Genomic DNA, 14,031 nt, shown 5'->3' with positions numbered 1-14,031 from the left:
TGCCAAAGCCAGATGGTAGCCAGCGGTTATATGTGGACTGTCGCAAAGTCAAAGCTGTTATAAAAACTGATGCATATACAATTCCACAATTGGAGGACTGTGTTGAAAAAGTGGGACAAACAACTTACATTTCTAAGTTTGACTTGCTCAGAAGCTACTGGCAAGTACCTCTGACAGAGAGAGCAATGGTAATTTCGGCTTTAGTAACGCCAAATGGACTATATCAGTTCAAAGTCATGGCATTTGGTATGAAAAACGTTCCAGCCACATTTCAGAGACTAATTAATAAGATCATTGCCAGATTACCCAACTGTGTGATGTATATTGATGACCTGGTGATTTTTAGTCGCTTATGACATTTATGACTTGTTCAATCAATTTTGGAAAGCAGGCTTGGTGATATAACCTAGCTAAAAGTGAATTTGCCAAAGCCCAAGTCACCCTCCTGGGCCATGTTATTGGACATGACAGATGGCCCCATGGGATGCGAAAAAAGCAGTACTACGGTTCCTGGGGTTGAATGGATTTTACTGAAAGTTTGTGCCGAACTTTAGCAGTGTGACTGCTCCACTCACTGAATTGTTAAAAAAGGGCAAGAAGTTTCAGTGGACAGTGGACTGTCAAAAGGTTAACCACTGCTCCAGTATCACCACACCAGATTACATGAAGGTCTTCAAGGCGGCTATCAATGTCAGTGATGTGGGTGTTGGTGCAGTGCTCCTGCAGAAGGACGGCAAAGGGATAGAAAGGCCCATTTGGTATTTTACCAGGAAGTTGAATGTTCATCAACAGAAATAATCAACAGTGGAGAAAGAGACTTTAAGCTTGATGTTGGCCCTACAACGTTTCAGTGTTTATATTACCAGCAATGCATCTGAGACAATCGTCTATACTGAGCACAACCCATTGATATTTGTGGAAAAATTTAAGGACATAAATGCTGGACTGTTTAGATGGAGCTTGTTGTTGCAGCCATTCAATTTGACAATTGTGCAGGTGGCAAGTCGCGAAAACATGATTACCGATCCTAATCCATTGACTGATATACGGAGGTGTTCGGTGGCGGGTGTGCCGAGGCCTGAATTTGCATGTCGTTATGCATGCTTGCATGTTTATATTTAGCATAGTGTAAGTGTGTGTTTAGACTACTAACCGGGTTTGAAGGGTTAAACAAGAAGCCATCATTTGTTTTTGATGGTTCATTTTTTTTCAAGCTCGGGGGGGAGCGGTCTCACAAAGCTAGTGCCTTTTTTTCCTGAAAGTTATTCCATCGTTCAAAGAAACTCTGTCCTTGACTTTTTTCCGAGGGATAATAAACTGAGCTGGGCTCCGATCAGACTGGTTTGGTACAGAAATGAAAATGATTTTGAAAGGTCTTTTGTTTATATGTAAACAGAGGAGACTTCAGGCCAAAGTGGTCATGTTTTAGAAATGACCTGTATAAAGAAAGGGGAGTGGTCAGCTCCCTAGCTGAGCTGAGCAGTTTTAGTTCAGTCTTGAAATGGTAAGAAATTCAACAGGGAACTGTGTGGAAACTCTCTCTCTCTTTCTGTCCTTCAATTTCAACCTGTAAGCATGTGTTCCATTTGTACTGGTTTTTAAAAGGAGTTTCTTTATTGGAAATGTTCAGAACAGCATAATTAAGTCTAGTTGGATAGATTGAGTTCTGTAGGGGTTCTTTATTCTGTTCTTTGTGTTTCATTGTGTAATTTTGTGAATAAATGTTTGGCTTTTTTCAAATCTAGTAGTCAACCTAGCTAACTTAATCCGGGTAATATTCGCTGCATTTTTACCAAAACAAATTGCAAAGTAATGGTCTGAGCTGCCTGCTTTAGAATGTTTTGAGTGGTCTAGCTTAGTCCATAATAACAGTGCATCAACATACAAAAGGATCTAGGTGTACAGATCCACACAATTCCCTGAAAATGGCAACACGAGTGGATAAGTTAGTCAAATAGGCAAATGGCATGCTTGCCTTCATCAGTTGGGGCATAGAGTGTAAAAATTGGAAGTCATATTACAGCAGTATGGAGATTTAGTTAGACCACATTTGGAATATTGGGTACCATTCTGCTCACCTCACTGCATGAAGGACGTGGAGGCTTTGGAGACGATACAGAAATGATTTACCAAGATGTTCCCTGGTTTGGATGGTATTAGAAATGGGGACAGATTGGACAAACTTGGTTTGTTTTCACTTGAACGTTGAGGGAGCGACCTGATTGAAGTTTAAAAAATTGTGAGAGGCATGGATAATTGGAGCCTTTTCACAGCGTAGAAATGTCAATTACTAAGGGACATAGGTTGAAGGAAAAAGGGAGAAAGTTTAAAGGAGATGTGAAAGGCATTTATTTTACACAAAGAGTAATAAGTACGTGGAGTACACTGCCAGAGGAAGTGGTGGAGACAGATACAATTAAATGTTTATCAACCATCTTGACAGATATGAATAGGCAAGGAAAGGTGGGATTTAGACCTCATAGAAGATCTTTAGTTTAGAAAGGCATAATGTGTCTGCATAGGTTTGATTGACTGAAGGGCCTGTTCATGTGATGTACTGTTCATTGTTCTTTATTCCCCCATTGCATTACCATGTATCTACTGTGAGCAGACTTCAGAAGACCTTTCTTGCAAATAGACATAAAAATAAAATCTAACAGTCTAATTAGCTCTCACTCAAACTAACGTCATACTAAACAAAGCTCCATTCTTCAAAAAGACTATTTGAAATTGCCGTATCTTCCACTGACCAGTCTGTTGTAAAAATAAGTCTGCTAACCATATCATTATCCTTTAATGACTGCTTAAAATTGCCACTCAAACTGTACAAAGATCCCCTTGCTGAGATCAGTGATTCTTTGGTTTTTAAAACTACTAGGAGAAAGTGAGGACTGCAGATGCTGGAGGTCAGAGCTGAAAATGTGTTGCTGGAAAAGCGCAGCAGGTTAGGCAGCATCCAAGGAGCAGGATTCCTGAAGAAGGGCTCATGCCCAAAACGTCAATTCTCCTGCTTCTTGGATGCTGCCCGACCTGCTGCGCTTTTCCAGCAACACATTTACAGTTTTTAAAACTCAGCCAAGCATTCATTATAATTCTAGCTTTTAAATAAGCTATTCTAAATTGAAACAGTGATATCTATTGAAACTTTAATACAGAACGTTTTTCTCTGATGTGTGCTAGATAGTCCATCAATGCAGTCCTGAGCAGGCATCTTCCGTTTTCTCTCTAAGTGAAAGTTACAGGTCAGTTTTTATAATTTAAAGAATTATGAATATTTAGATAAATAGGTGATTTGTTTATTGAACAATTATCATGCTGGTATCTTCCAAATTGCAATGCAAATATACATAAAATAAGTATTAGTGAGTTTTGAGAAGATTTGTAGCTCAGTTTGAGGTTCTGGATGTAAGTTTGCTTGCTGACCTGGTAACATCATCAGCATGCCTCCGGTGGTATGCCCCACTTTTTATTTATATGTTTAGGTTTCCTTGGGTTGGTGATGTCATTTCTGTGGTGACACAACTTCCTGTGATGATGTCAGTTTCCTGTGATTGTGTCATTTCCTGTTCTTTTTCTCAGGGGGTGTTAAATGGGATCCAAATCAATGTGTTTGTTGATAGAGGTCCAGTTAGAATGCCATGCTTCTCAAATCCCCAGTCCCCATTTCTCAAAGCATTCCTTTCCATCACCACAGGAAATGGTGTCACCAACCCAAGGAAACCTAAACACGTAAATAAAACGTGGGCCATATCACCAGAGGCTCACTAATGATGTTACCTAGTATAGTGACAAAACGTCTGAAAACAAACCTTCCAGCTCAGTAAGCAAACTTACATCCATAAAATAAATGATTACAGTTCATAACACAGTAATAGACAATTATTGAAATAAAAATGAAATACAAAATAATAAAAGAATTGAATAATTAGAAACGTTTTGAGATATACATAATACTGTATTGCAATATGTGGAATTTCTTAGTTTGCAAAAAAAAATGGTTTTTTGCACTCATAATTTATATTTAAGTCTATGGGTGATGTATTGTCAAATTGAATTAATTAAATCCTCAATCAATTTTATGCTGTTTGTAAGTTTTACAAAGTATAGGACCAGGCTTTCTGGTAATCTATTCACTCTGTATTAGATTAGATTACATTACAGTGTGGAAACAGGCCCTTCGGCCCAACAAGTCCACACCGACTAATTACCCCTTACCTAACACTACGGGCAATTTAGCATGGCCAATTCACCTGACCTGCACATCTTTGGACTGTGGGAGGAAACCGGAGCACCCGGAGGAAACCCACGCAGACAAGGGGAGAACATGTTGTTTCTAAAGAACGATTAGATTAGATTACCTACAGTATTGAAACAGGCCCTTCAGCCCAAAACGTCCACACTGACACTCTGAAGAGTAACCCACTCAAACCCATTTCCCTATCCTGACTAATGCACCTAATGCTATGGGACAATTTAGAATGGCCAATTCACCTGGCCTCCATATCTTTGTATTTTGGGAGAAAACCGGAGCACCCAGAGGAAACCCACACAGACACAGAGAGAATGTACAAACTCCACATAGACATTCGCCTGAGGGGGAATAAAGAACAAAGTACAGTACATCACATGAACAGGCCCTTCAGTCAATCAAACCTATGCAGACACATTATGCCTTTCTAAACTAAAGATCTTTTGCTTCTATGTGGTCTAAATCCCATCTTTTCTTGTCTATTCATATCTGTCAAGATGGTTGATAAACATTCAATTGTATCTGTCTCCACCACTTCCTCTGGCAGTGTACTCCACGTACTTATTACTCTTTGTGTAAAATAAATGCCTTTCACATCTCCTTTAAACTTTCTCCCTTTTTCCTTCAACCTATGTCCCTTAGTAATTGACATTTCTACGCTGTGAAAAGGCTCCAATTATCCATGCCTCTCACAATTTTTTAAACTTCGATCAGATCGCTCCCTCAACGTTCAAGTGAAAACAAACCAAGTTTGTCCAATCTGTCCCCATTTCTAATACCATCCAAACCAGGGAACATCTTGGTAAATCATTTCTGTATCGTCTCCAAAGCCTCCACGTCCTTCATGCAGTGAGGTGAGCAGAATGGTACCCAATATTCCAAATGTGGTCTAACTAAATCTCCATACTGCTGTAATATGACTTCCTGAGGTGGGAATTGAACTCGGGTCCCTGGCGCTGTGAGGCAGCAGTGCTAACCACTGAGCCATTGTGCTGCCCACCATGGTGGCTTTTCTTCTTGGCTCCAACATGCATTTACTATGTGGTTGTGGCAGTAGCTCATGGCAGTAGAAGGTGGGATTCAGAGTTTTCTGGCAACGTCCAGAGCCTTTTGTGCCTTCAGTGAGGAAGTACACAGAAACATTGTTTGATTGTGCAGTACCTCAGATCAGTTTCAGTACTGGTGTCTAAATTCTTTCAAGCTTGTTGGCATGCTCTCTGGTAAGTCCAATGTTTCAAGTAGGTGTGATGTATTCAACAATGGGGCCTTATGTAACTGTTAACAGTGAATAAGTCAGTTTAAGACATGCTGTGGTGGTTTAGAATATGTTGAACGTGAAATATTCCATTTATTCTTAAGCATTTCACAAACATGATGATCCTATTTGAGAATACTTTGAAGTATATTCCTAATAGCCTAATGCAAGTTTGTTTTGCAATCTTTGCTTCATAACTTAAATCACTTTTAAGCATGACAGAATAATTCAAAACAGTGTTTTTGTCAGTTTGGAACAGATATTGGCACTTTTTCCACTGGGCAAAATACTCTAATGCAGCACAACCCTTACCAAATGTTGATCAATGTAATGGTCAATTTATCTTTGCAGAACAGAGCCTTATATTCAATCAATGCAATCACACATTCAATTTACAACACAGAACCTATCAATTAAAACTGAAAGCAGTGCTTTCTTTTATATTTCAATGGCAAGACATGGCTATTGTTTTCTATTTTTCCTGAATTAGAACTGAGAATCGCTCGTGGTTCATTACTTCTCTGTGATTTAATCCCATCTCAGGGAGGTTTAGACTGCTTATTCCTGCAATGAAGCTGCCAGGGATTGGAGTGCTGTGTGTGCATAAAAATAAATTGTCAGAAATGGAATGAGTACAGAAATCCTGGAAGTCGGTCCTGTCTGCTTTTTTTAAAGCACAGTAAAATGCAAGCCTCTTCTATGTCTTTTGTTTTGTTTTATATTGTCTTATTATACCCTCTTTTGTCTCAGTGTGATTATTGCTTCTGCTGTTTAATAAATTTCTCATGAGCTGAAGTTTCAGCATCTCCTGTTAAGGTTCCACATTGCCAGTTTGATCTGTATTTTGCATTTTATCCATGAAAATATAATTAGACTATCAAATACAATGTGGCATAGTTATTCTTACAATGGCAAGAAATTGAACATTCTTACAAATTGAAGATTCACTTAGGTAGGAAATTATATAATCTAAGGTTTTGGACTTTTTTTCTAATTGTGTATTCTCACATAACTAATTAAAATTCCATTGTACAGCTACTGCACATGCTGTACAGTAGAAAATGAGTTTCTACTGAAAGCTGCAAAAGGGCAATGAGAACTCTCAGGGTTAGCAACTGGTAATTAGTGAACGTCAATCATAGGTGGAGTCTTTGTTTTTCTGTAGAACTGGTCATCTACTCCCCAGGGCATGTGACACTATAACAATGGCCTGTCTTCTAGACTGAAACAGAATGACTGGAAAGACACCACTTTTTAATTGCATGAAAATTAATACTGATTATTATATTCCTATTAGATTTGAATTTAGAAAATTACTCTCAGAGTTCCAGCTGTATTTGTTGGAGCATATACATTTTAAAAATATTGCCACCATGAGAAAATCAGTCAGGAAAATGGAATGAATTATATACAACATTGTTTAAAAACACACTGTCATCCATTGACAAGATCTAATTTGTGGAAAATTGTGATATTTCTGATGGCACAGAGCACAGTAAATTATAGAACTATAGAAAATAAGACCTGCAGAAGCCCCTTTGGGCCTGTTCCACCATTCAAATTCAATCAGCCATGATTATGGCTGATCATCCAACTTAATACCATATTCCCTTTTTTCCCCACACCCTTTAACACTAAGAGCTGTATCTAACTCCTTGAAACACTCAGTATTTTGGCTTAAACTGCAATTTGTGACAGAGAATTCCACAGGCTTGCCTCTCTCTGAATGAAGAAATTTCTCCTCATTTCAGTCCTAAATGGCCTATCACATATACTCTGACCCCTGGGCACCCCAGTCATCAGGAACATCTTTCCTGCCAACCTCATACTACTAAACTCCAGTGAATAGTGTCCGAACCAATCCAGTTTCTTTTCGTACTTCGGTACTGTCATCCCAGCAATCAGTCTAGCAAACCTTTGTTGTACTCTCTGCATAGTCAGAACATCTTTATTCAGATAAAGAGAACATAAATCTACTATACTACACCCAAGGGAAGATGGCGTGCAGAGTGATATTGTGAAGTATATACAGAAAATAACATCTGGAACATTTAGCTGACAGGACAGCACTTTCAACCTTTTATGTTGTTTCACTGAGATCAGGAATTTCCAGGTTTGTTTTGATCTTGGCGAAGATATTTAAAGGTAAATTTTCTCCCTGTGTCTTTGAATATGACAAAATACATTATGAACCATACATGGGAGCATTCAGGTAGACAGCTTGTAACTTCTCGGTGTACATGTGTGACATACAAAGTAACTTCACTTGAATAATTTCCCCTTTAATGTTTCTTGAAGACAAGATAAGCCTCTCTTTACAATCCTGTCAACCTTCAAATGTAGAATTCTCAAAGGCCAGGAAACGTATTGCACCTTCATTTTGAATCAAAGATAATTCATATTTGACGGAGAAAGAGTTTAGCAAAGATATTATCTAGACTCAGTGTCGTAAGTGCATGCAGAGTGACTGCAAGTGCATTTTGTCTTGCTAAAATATTAATGGTCAATTGACTTTACTCCCTCAGGAATGGATCCCATAGTCGTGCCTCTAAAAGGAGAAGATAGAAAAGAATTTTCACTTCAATTCTGTCAAACCCGAGTCTGTGGAGACAGGTGAGTACTAAGACAAGCTTATAAAAGGGTATTGCTTGCTCCATTTTCATCATTACTTTTCACAACTGGCGTAAATATTTCAATGGATAAACAAAGTCAGACTACCATTGAATTGATTGAACTGTGGTCAAAAAATGAAAATTTGATACAGCGCAAGTAAGCTTCTTTGATGAAATTGAAGAATGTTTCTTTTATGCTTTGTGCTAACATATATTTTGTAATTATATAATTGGTTCAGACATACAGGTTTGTTGATAGCATCAAATTTAGATACAGTGGCAACTATAAAGAGGATATAGAATGTTTAATGGAGTTGTCAAATAGGTGACAATGAGGAAATTTTGTATATTTTGAAACAAAAAGCAGTGGAGCAGTGCCCTGAATGCTACAAAGGTATCAAAGAGATCGATGTGTACAGACGATAGATCTTTAAAAGTGAAAATATGAGTAGAAAGTGTCAGGTTTATGGATTTTAAATGTAAGGACAATGAATACAAAAACAAGGAGATGTTTTGTATAAGTGTGTCTGTGCAGAATATTAGTTCGGAAGTAGTTTTATTTTGTATGCATTTCTGAGCAACCCAGTATACCCCTCCTTGAAAAGGTGTAGCAAAGTTTCACTGGAATTATATAATCTCATGATAAAGGAACACCCAAAACATTGGGGCATTTTAAAGTGTAACGGGAAGGTAAGGCTGAATCTAATGCAAGTTTTCAAAACTGTGGAAGTATTTTAGAGAAGCCTGAACCATTAAGAAAAATGAGTATCAACTTTGTTTCCAAAAACTGCAGTAGTATGGAGGCCTCTAGCCCCAAATTGGAGTCAGCTAAAAAAACTAATCTCCTATTTGAGAGGTGCCAAATTCAAGGGCCACTACTAACTTAAGACCATAAGAAATAGGAAAAGGAATAGATTATTGGCTCCTTGAGTCAGCTTCACCATTCAATAGGAAAATCATCTGATGTTTCACTTCTTGCGCCCACTTTCCTGCCCTTTCCCCATAATTCTAGATTCCCCTACTGATCAAGAATCAATCTATCTCAGCCTTAAATATACACAAGGACTTTGCCCCACAGCTCTCCTAACCCCAGAATTCTAAGAGATAGCTGAAGGGATAGTGGAGGCATTAGTGGAGATCTTTCAGGTATTGCTAGAATCTGGAAGGGTCCCAGAGGACTGGAAAATCGCTAATGTGACACCCCTGTTTAAGAAGGGAGTAAGGCAAAAGATGGAAAATTACAGACTGATTAGCCTAATCTCAGTTGTGGGTAAGATCCTGGAATCCATTGTGAAGGATGAGATTTCTGAATACTTGGAAGTGTATTGTAAAATAGGGCAAAGTCAGCATGGTTTCATCAAGGAGAAGTCATGCCTGTTAAATCTGCTAGAATTCTTTGAGGAAGTAGCGAGCAGGTTAGACCAAGGCGAGCCAATGGATGTTATCTGCCTGGACTTCAAGAAGGACTTTGACAAGGTGCTGCACAGGAGGCTACTGAATAATATAAGGGCCCAAGGTGTTAGAGTCAAGTTGCTAGCATGGATTGAAGCTTGGTTGTCTGGCAAAAAACAGAGAGTAGGGATAAAAGGGTCCTTCTCAGGATGGCAACCGGTGACAAGTGGTGTTCCATAGGCTCAGTGTTGGGACCACAATTTTTCACATTATATATTAATGTTCTAGATGAATGAACGAAGGACAGTACAAAGATCGATAGAGGGACAGGCAGCATTGAGGAGATGGTGAGGCTGCAGAAGCAAGTTAGGAGAGTGGGCAAAGAAATGGCAGATTAAGCACAATGTGGGAAAGTGTGAGGTCATGCACTTTGGTGGGAAGAATAGAGGCATAGACTATGTTCTAAATGGGAAGAAAATTCAAAAGTCTGACAAGCAAAGACACTTGGGAGATCTATTCCAGAATTCAAGGTAAACTTGCAGGTTGAGTCAATAGTTAGGAAGGCAAATGCAATGATGGTATTTATTTTGAAAGGACTTGAACATAAAAGCAGGGATGTACTTCACTGGTTCGATAAGGCTCTGGTCAGACCACATTTGGAGTATTTTGCACAGTTTTTGGCCCCATATCTCAGGAAGGATGTACTGGCCCTAGAGCATGGTCAGAGGAGGTTCACAAGAATGGTCCCAGGAATGAAAAGCTTAACATTTGAGGGAACGTTTGTGGACTCTGGGTCCTTACTCGATAGAGTTTAGAAGGTTATGGGGGGAATCTAATCGAAACATACAGAATATTGATTGGCCTGGACAGAGTAGATGTTGGGAAGAAGTTTCCATTGGTAGAAGAGACTAGGACTCGAGGGCGCAGCCTTAGAATAAAGGGAAGACCTTTTAGAACAGAGATAAGGAGAAACTCCTTCAGTCAGAGAATGGTGGATCTATGGAATTCATTGCCATAGAAGGCTGTGGAGGTCAGGTCTTTGAGTATATTTAAGACTGGGATAGATAGGTTCTTGAATATCAAGGGGATCAAGGTTAATGGGAGGAAGTGGGAAAATAGGGCTGAGAAACTTATCACCTATGATTAAATGGTGGCTGAATGTCCTAATTTCTGCTCCTATGTTTATGGTCTCTCTGCGGCAAGGAGTTCCAAAGATTCACAACCCTCTGAGAGAAGAAATGCCTCTTCATCGTGTCAAGCCCCTTATGAATCCTATTTGTTTCAATGAGATCACCTCCCACTCTTCTCGACTCCAACAGGTAGAACGCCAACCTATTTCACCTTTGTTGAGATGACAATCTCACCATACTGGGGATCATGCTAGTGAACTTTAATTGAACTGCCTGTAATGAAATAATGTTTTTTTCTTAAATAAGGGACTAAAACTGCTCACAGTACTTCTGAAATGGTCCCACTAGCACCTTGTACAGTTATAGTAAGACATCCCTATTCTTATACTCCAATCCCCTTGAAGTAAGGACCAACATTCCATTACCCTTCCTGATTACCTGCTGCACCTGTGTGCTAGCTTTCTGTATTTTATGCATAGGTACCCAAGTCTTTTGTGTTGCAGCTTTCTGCAGTTTTTCTCCAATTAAATAATACTGTTCTTTGTTCCCTCTTCCAAAATAAACAACGTAATCTGTGTTCCTCTGTTTTTGGATGCACAATTAACAGAGGATAATGAGGTGGAAAGTACAGTTACAGCTCTGATTCCTCATTAATTTGGCTGGTGCATGATAGAGCTTGGCCTGAGTACAAGACCTCAGTGTCCATTCAAAACATCCCCAGGAAATCCTGTATATATAAAGAGAAGTAACCTGATGTCATTATAGATTTCCGAATTTTTTTCCTCTGCATCACTTGGATATTGAACACTTTCTTGTAGGCGCACAGGAAAGCAAAGTTGCTTCCATTATTTTTTATAACAATAACATAAATTTATATAGCCCTTAAACTGATATCCCAAGGTGTTGAACAACTGTAGGTAGGTCAGTCATTCAAGGAGTTTGGAATGGAACTCTCCACACAAACAAAAGATCATGAGATGTAGGAGTAGGCCATTCGGCCCCTCGAATATACTCTACCATTCAATGAAATCATGGCTGATCTGATCATCTTCATCTCTACTTTGCTGCCTTTTCCCTATAGCTCTTGATTACTTACTGATTACAAATCTGTCTCTCTTGACCTTTAATATACTTAACGACCCAGCCTCTTAAGCCCACTGTGATAAAGAATGTCATAGATTCACTACCCTCTGAGAAGACATTCCTCCCCATCTCTCTCTTAAATTAGTGGCCTTTTACTTGTGATTATGCTCTTTTGTCCAAACCTCACCCCCAAGAAACAATCTCTTAGCATTGACTCTGTTAAGTTCCCTCAGAAACCAAAACAAAAACAGAAATTGTTGGAGAAACTCAGATGGTCTAGTCGCATCTGTGGAGAGAAAACAACATCAACATTTCTGTCCTAGGGCCTGTAATCAGAAGAAATTAAGGGTTCTGAAGAAGAGTCACTAGATCCAAAACATTGACTCTGCTTTCTCTCCACAAATGCAAAAGAGCTCGCTAAGTTTCTCCAGCAATTTCTGCTTTGCTTCAGATCTCCAGCATCAGCAGTTCTTTGTTCTGTTATCCCTAAGAATCTGTTTCAGTACAATTGCCTCCCATGCTTGTAAACTCCAATGAGTTTAGGACCAACCTACTCAACCTCTCCTTATAAGAAAGCCCTTTCATGCCCAAGATCATCCTATAAACCTTCTCTAGACTGCTCAAACATTGTTTTCACATAGGTGACCAAATATACTTTTAATGACACAAAGATTGACTGGCTTGATCCCATTATTTGGAGCAAAGGTAAATATTTGATCTGTAGCCGAGGATATTGCAGCATCAGGCCACGCATGCCAAGGTATTTCTGATCACTATTTGGGGTTGAAATTTCTCAGGGCTACAATGTCTCTAATGGCTTCAACACAAGATCAACAGACCCCACAGGAAAACAGCATAGTGCCAGTGAAGATCAAGGATTAGTGCCCAGGAATAGGAATTATATGAGTCAGGAGTTCCTATTGCTGAGGCTAGATAGATGATGGTTGACAGTTGGGTCGTCAGACGAAGGCATACACATGGATGTCTGTCAGTCACACTGGTGAGATTTAGGTAAGATAGGTGGTTTGGAGCTTCAAGAGTTGAATTTTTTTTTCATCATTTTTCCAGATGCCTTATTCAGAACAGCAAGAATATCTGGGCTAAATGAAATGCCCTCCAACTGAACTGTAAGCTCTAAAAGGATTAAAGTTCAAGGGCACTATCAGACATTAAAATATAGAAAGATAGCATTAGATTCAGAAAGAAAAATTGAGGAATAATTTAAAAAATCAATTTTACACAAAATAATCAATTATATTACTTACATGGATTTTAAAATCTGTATTTAAAATAATGAAAGGCCAGCACAAGTTGAAGATAGTCTGTGTCTCTTAAATCAGGGCTGCAGTGTGCCTGGAGCAGCAGATCATGGAGTCATAGAGATGTACAGCATGGAAACAGACCCTCAAACGGTCTAACTCATTCATGCTAACCAGATATCCTAAATAAATCTAGTCCCATTTGCCAGCATTTGGCTCATATCCCTCTAAACCCTTCTATTCAAGTACCCATCTAGATGCCTTTTAAATATTGTAATTGTACCAGCCTCGACCACTTCCTCTGGCAGCTCAGTCCATTCATTCCATACACGCATCACCTTCTGTGTGAAACAGTTGTGTCTTAGGTCCCTTTAAAACCTTTCCCCTCTCACACTAAACCTATTCTCTCGAGTTTTGGACTCCCCTACCCCAGGGAAAAGACCTTGTCTATTTACCCTCTTCATACCCCTCATAGAGTCAAAGAGATGTACAGCATGGAAACAGACCCTTCAGTCCAACCTGTCCATGCCGACCAGATATTCCAACCCAATCTAGTCCCACCTGCCAGCACCCAGCCCATATCCCTTCAAACCCTTCCTATTCATATACCCATCCAAATGCCTCTTAAATGTTGCAATTGTACCAGCCTCCAACACTTCCTCTGGCAGCTCATTCCATACATGAACCACTCTCTGCCCTTGTGAAAAAGTTGATCCTTAGGTCTCTTTTATATCTTTCCCCTCTCACCCTAGACCTATGCCATCTAGTTCTGGACTCCCCGACCCCAGGGAAAAGACTTTGTCTATTTATCCTATCCATGCCCCTCATAATTTTGTAAACCTCTATAAGGTCACCCCTCAGCCTCTGACGCTCCAGGGAAAACAGCCCCAGCCAGTTCAGCCTCTCCCCGTAGCTCAAACCATCCAAACCTAGTAATATCCTTCTAAATCTTTCCTATAGCAGGGAGACCAGAATTGCAAACAGTATTCCAAAAGTGGCCTAACCAATGTACAGTACAGCTGCAACATGACCTCCCAACTCCAATACTCTG

At 39.4% G+C, this 14,031-nt stretch overlaps 1 protein-coding gene and 1 long non-coding RNA gene across 2 annotated transcripts in view; one reads left to right on the top strand and one right to left on the bottom strand.

Moving 5' to 3' along the window:
* The window catches only part of LOC148149937 (uncharacterized), a 101,330-nt gene that overhangs the window by 14,893 nt on the left and 72,406 nt on the right, over window positions 1-14,031 (bottom strand). The window lies entirely within an intron of this gene.
* The window catches only part of mocos (molybdenum cofactor sulfurase), a 234,128-nt gene that overhangs the window by 184,775 nt on the left and 35,322 nt on the right, over window positions 1-14,031 (top strand). The window contains exon 10 of the mRNA XM_043690069.2: window positions 8,030-8,117. Within this exon, the coding sequence (XP_043546004.2) occupies window positions 8,030-8,117 (88 nt within the window). The remainder of the gene's footprint in view (window positions 1-8,029; window positions 8,118-14,031) is intronic.

The sequence above is a fragment of the Chiloscyllium plagiosum genome, unplaced genomic scaffold (genome assembly GCF_037043375.1).
Source record: "Chiloscyllium plagiosum isolate Xiang-an unplaced genomic scaffold, Cpla_swu_hap1 HiC_scaffold_5, whole genome shotgun sequence".
Taxonomy (NCBI): Eukaryota; Metazoa; Chordata; class Chondrichthyes; order Orectolobiformes; family Hemiscylliidae; genus Chiloscyllium; species Chiloscyllium plagiosum.
The sequence above is the reverse complement of the archived record's forward strand: the minus strand, read 5'-3'. Positions and strand labels throughout refer to the sequence as shown.